This window comes from Stenella coeruleoalba (assembly GCF_951394435.1).
Source record: "Stenella coeruleoalba genome assembly, chromosome: 1".
Classification (NCBI taxonomy): Eukaryota; Metazoa; Chordata; class Mammalia; order Artiodactyla; family Delphinidae; genus Stenella; species Stenella coeruleoalba.
In genome coordinates, this window is record NC_137169.1 from 73,238,737 (window position 1) to 73,252,621 (window position 13,885).

The following is a 13,885-nucleotide window of genomic DNA, read 5'->3' on the forward strand; positions in this document are numbered from 1 at the left end:
CACCGTATTGGACATCACAGATACATAACATATCCGTCACTGCAGAAAGTTCTATGGGACAACACTCACAGTAAATAAACCTGGTATTTTTATTTCACCTGGCTAGAGAATGGATTGGTCACAAAGACTGCATGGGTAGCTAATGAAGAATAAAGATGAAAGCCACCCAAATCTGGAAGGCTCCCTCAGTGCCAACGTGAACCACACTTAGTTGGCACTCATCACTCTGAACCAGAATGCTTCCCATATGTGAAAAGAGATGCCTGACGGCTGATGGACTCATGACCTCCCAGAAACCATGCACTTGGTGGCTGCTTATCGCTTATATTCTTCACTCATGATTAGTAAAATCTGGCTAATTTTACCAATGTTCATATGTTGCATATGTCACAAGTCATAATCTTGTGCTGTATCTCAAGTTAAGATCTATGATTCCAGAATAGCACTCAATTTAACACAACTGAATAGTATGGATGTACTATAATTTATTTAATCATAAATCTACTGATAGATATTTAGGCTGCTTCAAGTGTTTTGCTTGTACAAATACCCCTGCAGTGAATGCTCATGTGCATATATCTTTTACACATACATTTTATACAGGTTATTATTCTGTAGGACAGAATGCTGGAAGTGGTTTTGCTGAGCCATAAGGTTGTGAACGTTTGTAACTTTAATAGATACAACAAACTACCTTTCTAAAGAGCTGTACCAATGTGTTCTCTCTCTAATAGTATAATAAAGCCCCTTTTATCCAGACTATTTCCATCATTGCATATCATGTCTTATTAATTTTTGCCGATATGTTTTTTACTTGCTTTTCCTTCAGCATTAGTGAGGACAAGATCTAGTTACATGTTAATTGGCTCTTTGAAGATCCATAAATTGTCTTTTCATGGCTTTTTTATATGCTTTTCCATTTTATTTATTAACTTTACAAGATAGTATGTCTTCTGCTGATTGATCGGTAGGAAGTATTGGTTTACTTGTGCTACTTTGTGTTTTATGTGCTGCAAACATCTGTCCTCTTCAACATCCACCCCTTTCCCCTGCCACCCAATTCTCCTCACCACTTCTGCCTTTTAACCTGGTTTAAGACACCTTTTGCCATCCATTAAGTTTTTATGTCATCAAATATGTCGTTCTTCTCATTTATGATTTCTGGGTTCTAAAACCTAAGTCTTCCTTATGAAGTTGTTTCTTCATTCTAAGATTATAAACATAGCTTTCTGTATTTTCTTTTACACTTTTAATATTTTTTAACATATAAAACTATCATCTATCTGGAATTTATTTCTGCATATGGTGAGAGGTAATGCTCCAACTTAATTTTCTTACAAATAGGTAGTCAATTGTTTCAGTATCATTTAGGGGAAAAAATTATCTTTACTCCACTGATTTGAAATGTCACATTTATCAAGTATTAATATCTTATAAGTATTTTAATCTGTTTCTGGGTTATCTATTTTGCTTTAATTACCAATTTAGCTAAACTCTTCTATCTTCTAGGTTACAAAAAGTACAAGGACTTGAAAAGATTCAGGGTTCCAATTCCACGAAGAGGTCCTTATTTTAATGAATAAGGCCACAGTTAGTGACTTGACAAACAGGAGTTCTGGGCTTACAGTATGTTTTCAATCTACTTCTGTTACCAGCTTTGTTACACCCTCCTCAACAGCAGCACAGTGTTTGGCACATGACAGGACACTAAGTTGTCCTTTGTTGAATGAGTTAATGCTTAATAATGAGTTCAGTTTACTCAGAGGAAAGTACATAACTTCAAAGTCATTATTTGATCGCTGTCAACTTTCAGCTTACTAGCAATAAATCCTAGAAAGGGGAAGTAATAGTTTGCACTATTTAGGAATACAGCAGCTTCACTAAAGCTACCAAAATAGTGCATCTCCCCCCAGATAATGTTGCAATGCATCTATGGGCCCCTCGGGCTGCTGGCCACTCCCCTCTCCTACTCTCTGAGATGTTGTACTGTCTCTGAAAATCTCCAAAGCCCCTCCCCATTGGAGGAGAACCTTCACATCTTCCCACCACAATGCCTCAGACTCTACCTTCCCTCCTATTAGAATAACTGCTCCTGGTAGGACAAACCTTCCCAGCTTACTTACTTCGAGGATTTTCTATCACCTCTCTTTTCTGTATCATTCCTCTCTTCTAGATCATTCTCATCAGCAACTAACAAGTGTAAATAGCTTCATCTTAAAAAAAAAAATAAACAAAAAACACCTTGTCCTCAACCCACATACCTCTCCAGCTAACACCACATTTAACTTTCCCCTCTATAGCAAAATTCCTTGAAAAAGTGCTTGGACTAGCTGTGCTTTTTCCCATTTCTTGAACCTACTCCATTCAAGTTTTACTCCCCACCATTCCCCTGAATTTGTTATGATCAGGTAACCATTAACCTCCAAGTTGTCAAAAACAACAGTCAGGTCTTGGTGTTCATCTTATAACTCCTATCAGCAACATTTGACTCAGTTGATCACTCCAACCCTGAAATAATTTCTTTACTTGGTCTCAAGGACCCCAAGTTCCCATGGTTTTTCATACTTTACTGGCTGCTCCTTCTTAGTCCCCTTAGATTAATCCCTCCACCCCATCTCTCTGATTTCTATACATAGAAGTGGCCCAGGGCTCAGTCCTCAAAACTCTTCTTTTCTAACCACACTTACTCTCTAGGTAATCTCATCTAGCCCCAAGGCTTAAATATCCTAGTGACCCTTAAATTTTGTATCTCCATATGCAACCTTAGCTCTGAACTAAAAAACTCATATATACACCTACACACTCAATATCTTCAGTTGGATGTCTAACCAATATATCAAACTTAGCAGGTCCAAAACCAAAATCAAAGTAAAACAAAACAACAGGAACAACAAAGCCCTGCTCTTTCTCCAGCATCCACCCATTCAGTTACCACCCTAGCTAAGCAACCATTAGCTCTTGCCTCAGTTACTCGAAAAACCTACCTGGTCTCTACTTCTGTTCTGCCACATTCCCTCTCCCCTAGTTCTATTCTTCACAAGTAGCTCTCATGAACCTTCTAAATTATAAACCAGACTATGTAACTCCTCTGCTCAAAATTTTCTAGTGGTTTTTCATTACTTGGAATAAAACCCAAAGACTGTCCATGGCCTGTAAAGTTGTGATCTGACCCCTGATTATCTATCCAACTGTCACCTCCACATCACTCACTCTTAACCAGCACAAACCAACTATCCTGTACATAAGGAAATAAATGGTGTCTCCTGTCTCATGGATACATCAAGCTGACTTCTACCCCAGGGCCTCTGTATCTGCTCTTCCCTCTGTCTGATGCATTGTACCTACAGATGTCTGCATAGTAATTTTCTCATTTCATTTAGGTCACCTTCTCTCAATTTTTTAATCCTGATTTATTTTTCTTCATAGTACTTAATACTACCTTACATTCCAGTAATATATTGGTTTATTGTCAAACACCTTAACTAGAATATAAGCTCTATGAGACCATGGAATCTTTTTTTAATCTACTTGTTTATCCTCAGAAGCTAGAACAGTGCCTGAAACATAGCAGATACACAATAAATATTTGTTGAGGAAATAAGTAAGCAGATGAGCATTTATATAGTTTGATTATGAATGTGGCTTAATGATCCTAGCTTAATACATAATCCAAAAGAGCAAACCTGTTTTTGGATATTCATTACTCACTTTTCGTTGTTTTACAGAGTCCAATTTTATGAGCCAATATGAAGCCACTTTTGTTTTATGATACTTCCAGTTATCAATCATCTGTTTTGGAGGAGAAACATTAAGAAATTTAATCTAATTAATTTGTGAAATGAAAGCACTATAATACTATTTGCAATAAAGAATGTCTACTTTCATAAAAAGACATGCGAAAAGACTTTTAATGTAAGATAAAGAAGCCATCTGAATTTAAAGCTTTTCTCTTTTTGCTGTAAAAAAAGCACACAATCTCTAATGGTTGAAAGTCAAATGTCTTCAGGAATATAAGGTTTGGGAAGAAGCCCAAAACATAGATTTTTCATTTTAATTCCAAGAACTGTATTTACAACATCATTCACAGTAACAAAATATTGAATAACACATTAGAAGATAGCCTATATTTAATTAGGATTCCATTATGCCCCTGTTTTGTTTTTTCTGCAAATCTGCAAAATTTCTGAATATATATTCTAGTTATATATATTATAATGAATAGATAAAAATAGTTGCTGCATAAGTAAACATATAGTAAATAATCTAATGTCTTGTATAATTATTAATATCTTTTATCAATTATATAAGCCTATATCCACGTTTTTTATAGAACAATCACAGTAGCCACAAATATTAGTTCTACTCTGATTATCTAATTTTTCATCTAGCTGATTCAGAAAGGTATTACATAACATATCTCTAAGATATAGAAATAAAATGTCTGGTACAAAGACATCCTACTTTATTGAATAAAATAACGTATGTAAATAAAAATATATCTAGCATAATGCTTTATAACTAATGTCCATTTTTCTTCCTTTTCCCCTGATGTAACAAATAGCACCTCATTTGCAAACAAGATACCATTTCACTTTTTAAAAAATATATAACAAATGCAACGCATAATATTTGGGGATTTTGGTTATAACTATGTTATGACTACAAAATACAAATTGCCATTATTGATTTGTTAACTAAGAAAGTCTTTTTTATTATTGTTTTTTGTTTGTTTTGTTTCTAGACAGCGCTTTTAGACAGGCCTAAAGTAAAGCTAAAAAGTGAAAAAAGCCAAATGTATGGCTGTGGTTTTTATCCTACAACTGGCCACTAGATGGTGCCTTCTCCTCTGGATTAAAAAAAAAAAAACAGGGAAACCAGAAAACAACGTTCTATTCTGAGGAATTATCTAAGAAGGACAATTTGAGAAGAATTCTTGAATGAAGAAATAGAACTCTGAGTGAAGAAATGCTCTTTCACCAAAAATATTCGAATACCTTGGACCTTCTTTCTAAATTAGGAGTAAGTCATTGACTTTAATGTGAATTTTAGGACTCTGACATTTTAGAACGTTCCACTGGGTGGTGCAAATGCTTGTGTAACAAGAAAACACACACAACATAAGCCATTTCAAAATCTGACTAACACCATGCAAGGTGTCACATTCAAATATTCTGGACACTTTATGCCCATGGCCCCACTTTTTTCCTTATTATCTCATTCCATAATAGATCTTTCTAAATCGTTACAGAAGCAGGCTTAACTTGATGTGTCTTTAATCATTAAGAACAATAATTATTTAACACTAATTATTTTCACTTGATGAAGCATCATTAAAATAGGACTATACACTAAAAGATATTTTGCATTGCTGATTATAAATGTGATTTCATTGCTCGTGAATCATAACGATTAAAATAACCCCTGTATCTTCTAAAGCTTGTGGAGGTTGAAAAGAACATCAATTAAGTTTACTATGTCATTGAGGATAATGCCATCAAGCAATAAATTTTAATATTTTAAGAAGAAGAATAAAAAGGCATGAGCTCCTTGGTATTTTATATACATCAAATACTCACATCTTCTATCAGAAGTAATGATTCTGCATCTGATTTTCCTGGAAACCGGATCTTCATGTCCTTGAGAACAAATAAGGTCTGACTTGTTAGATCGTCTTCTTGTTCTTTTGGTCTCAGTTGCCGCAAAGACTCACTCTTAAATTTGAAAGAATACAGATATTTGGAGGGGGTCTTATTTCATTGTGCCACTATAATCTGAAAGATATTTCTAGGTAAAAATGATGCACTTTTAAATTGATAAAATAACAATAAAAAAGGAAGAAAATAATGTTTTTACATTTATTCTTAGCATTAAAATCTTAGCATTAAAAGGGTATGATTTCCCAAGAGTGTCTTTCACACTTCCACACAGTTGTATTTTATGTAGCTCAAAATACTAAAACAAAAATACAAGTGTTTAAAAAAGACTTCCTGGTCAGTTTCATTTTCTACATATACCTTAGGCAATTCTTGATTAGAAAAAAAAGCATTCATTGTTACCCAGTGAAATTCATTCACTTATATTCTTCAGACTCTTCCCTTTGGAAGCAACTTCCACATTAAATAAACAAATTAAATAAGTCCCTGGTCTATGTGAAGGTACATGGAGATATCTATTTGAGCATTTATAAAACTAATACTATATGTTAACAACATACAGGAAACATAAACAATGCCGTACTTCAGTGCTCTAAGGCTAATTTACCAATAGTTTATTTTTTTAAACTATTAATCAATAGTCCCATTAAGGAAAATTTTCCATACAACAAATTTCCCCAAATTTACAGATATACTGTACAGTACATTGGAAAATCACATATCTACTCAGATGATTTTCAACAAAATTATCCTACTCCATCAGCAAATGGAAAATAAAATACTATTCTCAGTGTTCATCCTCAAGTTCTGTGATACAGTGAAGTCTGCCTTTTAAGAGTCCATACTCAGTTATAGGTGAAGAAAGATGAATAAACGCAAATTCCAGGAGGCCATGAGTTGAATTATAGAAAGGATCTGAAGTTCAATCTGTCCTCCTTCCAGCTAATCTCTTTGCCACTTAAATCCTATATACAGCGCTAATCTCAGGGGAGCAAAACAGAAGACTTACCATCGGAGAGTCGGTAGAGCTGGAATCATGTCTTTGAGGCGGATGCCCCATGTAGGAGGAAGCACGGTTTAAAGAATGTGACCGAGACCCTGAAGCTGACCGGGATGATGATATCACTTGTTGAGCAGAAAAGGGGCGGTTGTCTGCACTGGATGGTGATTGAGAAGAGATGGACCGAGGGCAACTGACTGAACGCCTTATGGAGCCTATGGATGATGGAGAGGAGGGATCGCACGGTAGCAGAGTTAGTAGAAGTTTTCCACTGTATTGGATCTATACAAAGTAATAATTAGCAGGGTGGCAGTAAATGTCAAAGCATAGGCATCATCATGAGAATATGAGTTTGGAGTTAATTCTTCAATTTAAGCAGTGAACTTGGTGCAGAACCCCTGTCATGTGTAAAGAATGGCTATCATGAGAATAATACTTATACAGTACTTTAATGTTCTAGTCTCAAAACATGACATAAAAGGAACAAAAGAAAGGAACGTTAACATGTATGGAGCTCCTTCTATAAACCAGGCATCATGCTAGGTGCTTCACTTTTATTTTTGTTCTCACAGAAACCCTCTGAAGTACAAATCTCCATCACCTGGAGACTCAGAGAAAGAAATTTCTCAAGGTCACATGACAAGAAAGTTACCAAGTTCAGATTTAAATCCTGACTTAATGGCAGCAGCCTCCCTCTTTCTATGACGTCATGATGCCACCTACTATCTTCAGACTAGACTGGTCACTCATCAGAATCTGTGTAGAGGTTAGCAATAGAATATTTTACAACAGGATTCATAGGGGGAAATGGATAGGAGTCTATATAATGGCCAGGATAAGTGGATGTTATAAAATTTAGGGCCCATGAGAATAAAATAATGATAATAAAACAGAAGAAAAACAAAGATTATCCTAATGAAGTTTAAATATGTAACTGGTTATTATAAGAGTAGTACTAGACAGATAAGTCTTCTTATTCACAGGACAGAAGAATTTTAAAAATTAGATTTACATTCCTATAGTAAAAGATTTAAGTGAAGAAAAATGTCTGGATCAAAAGGGTTGTTATCAGAACAACTAGGGAAAACCACAGAACATCTTCCTCAGGGCATATTGAGAACATTTAAAAAAGAGAACCAACTATTCCAGGTAAATTTTAATTCCTGACACAGAGAAATAGAATATCACTCAATATTATCAACATTTATATCTTTTTTAATACATATATTCTATATACCCTCTGTTGTATATTCTCTCTCGGCTTGGGAAATATATCAATCACTCTTCATTAATTAAATAATTTAATAAAACTCACATGAAGGCAGGATGAATACCCAAATATTTCTCTTCATTAGCTGTTGAAAAAAATTTAAACCTTTATAAAGGCAATGGACATGAACCTTATGTTTAGGGAAGTATTTCTAAAGAATATTTTGAATTGATGATAAGTCTAATAGTCCTCTTTTGGTTCTGGAGAGGACCAAAAAAGTATACTCATTCAAGCTATAAAAGATGTTAAAAAAAAAAAAAAAAACCTTCCATTTGTTCCAACCTCCTTCTGAACCTGAAAGTCACACTATTTTTTTAAAGAACGGTGCTTCTAAAAAGGGCTGTGTGGGGTACATAACACTCGTCAATCTTCTACTAAGAAATACCCATAAGCATGTACTAATACCTACACCTTGGCCCTGCTCTCTTCAAGGGCTTACAGTGATGGGTTTGGACATATATAATCTGATCATAGCTGCAGAAAGAAATATCCTTTCTCTTGAGTCACCAGAGATTTCCATTTTTTCTTCTGCATACACTAGAATTCAGACAGAATAACTAAATAGCTAGACATGCCAATGATACTTAGGTAGATTAACAATAAATGGTTGAAACTTGCATACACAAATTATCTGAGAAAAAAATACTTCATATAGTTTTGTGTAGGACTACCATATATCAAATCTAAATATATCCTTTGGTACTGTAATAATTTTAAATTGCCTAAATTAACTATCTACAACAGAAAGCATTGTACATAATCTGGATTTTTGTCCTCGGTTATCAACATCCCTTTGTAGAGAAAACTCAAGGAGTGCTTGTGGCTAAAATATTCCTTAGTGTAAGATTAAAGAGGGAATATAAAACAAATTGAAAGCCTTGCTGCAATTCTTAATGACTATAAAAACAAATAACCAATAAGGAAAAAGATATTAATTGAAATAGACTAGCTATAAAGTGTGAATTTATGCTTAAAAACATTTCTAGTACACTCTTTGTCTGATCTCAATTTATTAACCTATTGGTCTGAGAAGAAAGAAGAATCTCAGAGCTATAGGAGCCCTAGCAATTTTTTCTCACCACTACCCTTATCCTCTGTCAGTTCCTGCTGTTAAGGATACACACATTAGCCAATAGAAAAGGGGCTCCAAAACTGACAAGATCTGGGCAGAACAATGTCAGCTTCCAAAAGAGAAACAGAGTCATATTTACACAGAGATGCACTGAAAGTACTTAAGGAGCTTTTAAGAAAAAGGGAAATAATAGATAAAATAGCTTACAAACTCTGGAACAGATGCTCAATAAACATATATTAAAGGAGTAAATAAACAAATGAAATGGAACATAATACATTATTTCCCCTCCAAACACATAAGCCCTCAAAGACAGGAACTTTAGCACGTATCTTTATGGAATAATTTGGAAGTAAAAGAAAGACCATTGAAAACCTTCAACTATTAGGTCTGCATTCCTTATGCATTTTCTCATAAGTCTGGAAGGCCAGGTTTAAAACATACATATTATCAGGTAACTATTAAACCATTGCTGGAGATAGAGCAACAAAGGCTCAGAAATGTGTTTATTGCGTGATTGGACCGGTCCCTTTGTGGAGCCCTAGGATGAGGGAGGACAAGGCAAACAGCGAGATGAGAAACAGAGGTTAAGAAAAGTCCTGCTTTGGAGGCAGCATCAGGAAGGGGTATCCGACTGAGCCTGGGCAACAGCAGTACCACACTGGACATCTGGGGATGAAAGACGAATAACAGACACAATAGTGGACATTTGGGATCGAAGAAGGAATGAAAGACAGGAGAATGGAAGAGAGAGAAAATGGGAAAAGGAATAAAAGAGGAAAGAGGAAAAAGGCAGCAGGAAAGGAAGGAGACAGAGAAGCTGGTTGGTTCCTCTCCTGAATACTTCCTTCCTATACACCGAAGCCCTGACTGAAGTGCTTACCCATGACGAAAATGGGAGGGAACAAAACTTCTAACTATTTCACAATTGTGTGGCTCACAGATACAGTCAAGTCAAATGCCTAGGGAGATACACACATTTTTAAAAACAGGCGAGAATATGAAACAAAATGAGTGCCAGAGTGGGGAATGCAATGAGAGAATATTTGGGCTTAAAAGAGAATGCAGTCATCAGATCAACCATGAGGCACATTTTACACAATTCATGCAGAAATCTAGGACTTAACAAAAACTTTGAAATATAGAAGAATGGACTGTAGAGATCCTTAAGTCAACTCTTTTGTTTTCTATTTGCAGACCCCGAAAAGGGTTGTGGGATCCAGACCTAATCAAGGTCTGGTTGGAGAAGGAAGTGGGATAGAATCCAGGTCTCCTCACACACAAGGGTTCGTTTGGCCCAAGGTCTTTTTATTGAGTTCAGTAATTTCAGTTCCATAATTTGTCACATAACAACTAAATTAGAAGAAATTAACTTACTGGATGGTTGGATTAATCTGTAGTGGTTGGACTGTTTAAGATTATATGTAACTTGCTTTTCTCTTTTCTTATTTTGGTACTCTTCTTTTTCATTTTCTTCTGATTCTGAAGAGCTGCTGCTACTACCATAGCTGCTGTCACTGCTGTAGTACTTCTGTCTTTTGGTTATCTCGGTACTCTCGGGCATGGAAGACAGAGGCTAAAATGGAAGGAAACGTGATATTTTGTTACAATTCAGAAAGGCTCATTCACATGATTACTTACTATTTTTAATTTCTCACTTACGATTACTGCTTTTCACTTAAGTCTGAAAAATCCCCCCGAAGTACTACTGCTCTAATGCTATCCACTAATTGTTCTGTTTCTATGAAATATTCTTTCTTAAATAATACAGTTCAGTCATGATGAGGAAAATGCCGTTTATGCACGATTCAAATAAAGGACCAAAATATCCACAAAGAATAACAAAATAAAGAAAAAACATTTGAGCTAAAAACATAAAAATCAAACATAGCTTTTCTTCATTCCATGCAGAATGATTACTCATTACTCATCAAGACTCAGAGGTATACCTCTGTTGTATCCCTAATGTTCAAAATCACTCAACAAATGTGTATTTGTGTGTGTGTGTATGTGCACTTGTGTGTGTGTGAGAGAGAGAGAGAGAGAGAGAGAGAGAGAGGAGAGAAGAAGGGGAAGGAGGGGCAAGAGAGGCAAAAGTAAAATAAAATAAGGAAGCAGAAGCCAGATAAACCACTATAAGTAAAATAATCCACTATCAATAAAGTAGGTCATATCTTAAAACAGAGCCTATGAGCCTATGATACACTCAGATAATATGCAACAAGAAGCAAGGCATTCCTCACATGTCTAATTTCTCTTTGGACATTTTTAGAAATAAAAATTTTTATTTAATTATCCACTTTCCAAATTGGCCAAACTCACAGCTTTGCTTGGAGGATTTCTACCTCTGTTACATAGGATCTGGACATAATGGAGCAACATTACTTTTCATTGCCCACACTACATTTTTAAAAAGGGATATAATGTAAAAATCAGTATGGCATAAATTTTTTAGAGGATAAGTGCCATGTAGAAGGGTAAATCTGTGAAGATTTTAAATGCCAGGCTATCATGTTCCAAAAATATCTCCATCAGAATCACTTGTCTCTGAATCTCCCAATCAATGTGTTTCCAATGATGCCAGCTGAAGGAATAAAAGATAAGTGGGACATCTTCACTTCAGAAAGAATGTGCACAACCAAGAGCACAACAGTTTTGTAACTTAGTCATTTTAAGAGACAATTACACATGCCACATGCCTCTTACTTCCTGGGGAAGGTTCCTGCAGTTGTATACTAGTTTCTTGTTCTCTGTTAAATCAAACAAAAATGCTTTGATGTTAGCATATACCATAATGAAATCCTGGGTTACCCTGAGATTTCACTGAAATAAGGTATATCCTCTCATGTAACAGTGTAGGATGAAAGATAAAGAAAGAAATAACATTTCACGAAGTGCCTGGAATACATAGTAAGCCAAAGCATGATGTTCTTAAAGTTACTGTCTTAGCAGAGGATGAAAAATAACCAAAGCGGGGAAGTAGTTTAATACACTAAGGTACCAACTTGTGTTTAAAAATATGTTCTCCTTTTGATAGTCTTAATATTTACTGAGCACTAACAATGTTCAAAGAGATATGCATAAAAACATTTACCAGTAACACAATCATCAAACATTTTGATAGTCTTAGGGAATATGAATTCTAGAGGAAGGATGTTTCTTCAGAAGTCTAGCGTACCCAGAAGAAACAGTGGCACAATCAGGCTTGCTAGTAGTGCCTTCCTTCAAGTAGGCAAACAGCTTTAAAGTTTCTTAAGGAGCTTGACTACATAATGAGTTACTCGATCCTATAAAGAATCACAAAGGGAAACGGATAGTTGAACCTTTGTGTCATATATGCATTTGGGATTTGTTAACCAATACACTGTTAAAGCAATAAGTAATAAGAAGTCACAGCAACATAAACTCCAAACAGTGCCGTAACTACAAATTGGAATTTGTAAACCGGCGCTGAGTTCTGACACAAACCATACCATTTATTTTTATGTCCAATTGTATTATGAACTGGCTCATATATTAAAATATATATAAATGGCATAAAGAATAATAAATACTAAGTACCTAGCACTTGGCTGAAGAACAATGCTAATACTTTACGTGATATTATTTACATAGCTAATTAATACTTCTTAGATTCTCAAATAAGTGAAAAGTTATTTCTCCCAAGTTCAATTTAACCTTGATAACCTTCAATTATTTTACCAGTAAAGACACTGGAAATCAGTGTTTGACATGTGATAACAACCCTCTAAAAAGGAAAGGCTGCTTTGAAGTTTGGCTCACTCCAGACCCTCAGTATACCTAAGGTTAGAAGTTATAAAAATAATTTTACTTTTTTTACTTTTTACCTTTTTACTGATTATGCAGTTTTCAACACTTCAAAACATTTCTGGTGTTAATAACTATAGGAACTAACCAATTCATTTCATTTCAACGAATACATTGTTAGTTCCTACTATTTGCCTGGAATAAGAGGGGTTGAAATATACACAGTGTGAATTCTGCCCTCTAGGAGGTTATATTTTTATTTGGATGATAAGCCTTATTTGATGAAGCAAAGGAAAATATAAGACAGTAGAAGACTGACTTAGAGCCTTTGCATTTGCCAATCTTCCATGAATATTGTGCCCCCAGGTTGCCTCATATCTGGTTTGCCAAATTGCTAAATAATTAATATACAAAGTTTAGAGACTTCCCGATGTTTTCCAAAATGAAGCAATAACTCACGAAGGTATTGACTTTTACAGATACCCTAAAAAATATTTGTTCCAAAGGAATTATCAACATCTTCTACAGTTCTTTGATATAGAATACATAATTCAGAAGAACAGTGCCTGTCATTCAAGGTCTCTGGTCTTCATCAGATATGTATCTTTTACCAGGTTCATCTTGCACCAATTTACTCTCCAAGAATCTTCCACCTGAGTCATACCAAATTCCTTGTCATTTCTCCAACATCCTAAGCAGCATCATACCTCCATGTCTTTGCCTTTAATGTTCAATTCAAATGGCACTGCCTTTATGAAGCCATCCATAATCTACCAATCCCTTTCTTCTCTATGTTGCTGTAGCACTTCCCACTCCGTTAATTACAGTACTTGCCACAATATACCCTGGTTTTTGGTTCACCTATCTGCCCTTCCACTAGTCAGTGAGGTCCTTGTGGACACATTCAACAAATTTAACTAATGGTTTTGAGAACCTACTAAGTGCCAGATGCTATGCTAGGTGCTAGAGATGTAAAGATGGAATACACCTCCTATCCTCAAGGAACTTACAAGCTCATACTAAGGCAAGCATGCAAACAATTATTTGTCACATCTGCTCTATAGAAGTGTCACTTGTGGTACAGCAATAGAAGGAGGGAACAGAAGATCTAAGTCCAGCTA

General features: G+C 35.3%; 1 protein-coding gene across 6 annotated transcripts in view; it reads right to left on the reverse strand.

Moving 5' to 3' along the window:
• TTLL7 (tubulin tyrosine ligase like 7) overlaps positions 1-13,885 on the reverse strand; it is a 150,419-nt gene that overhangs the window by 24,918 nt on the left and 111,616 nt on the right. For 5 of the 6 annotated variants that reach the window (XM_079924846.1, XM_079924844.1, XM_079924845.1 and 2 more), the window contains 4 exons: positions 10,374-10,572; positions 6,664-6,869; positions 5,577-5,711; positions 3,709-3,789 (listed from right to left, as the gene is read on the reverse strand). In XM_079924846.1, the coding sequence (XP_079780972.1) occupies positions 3,709-3,789; positions 5,577-5,711; positions 6,664-6,869; positions 10,374-10,572 (621 nt within the window). The remainder of the gene's footprint in view (positions 1-3,708; positions 3,790-5,576; positions 5,712-6,663; positions 6,870-10,373; positions 10,573-13,885) is intronic. The other variant, XM_079924849.1, reaches the window with a different exon arrangement.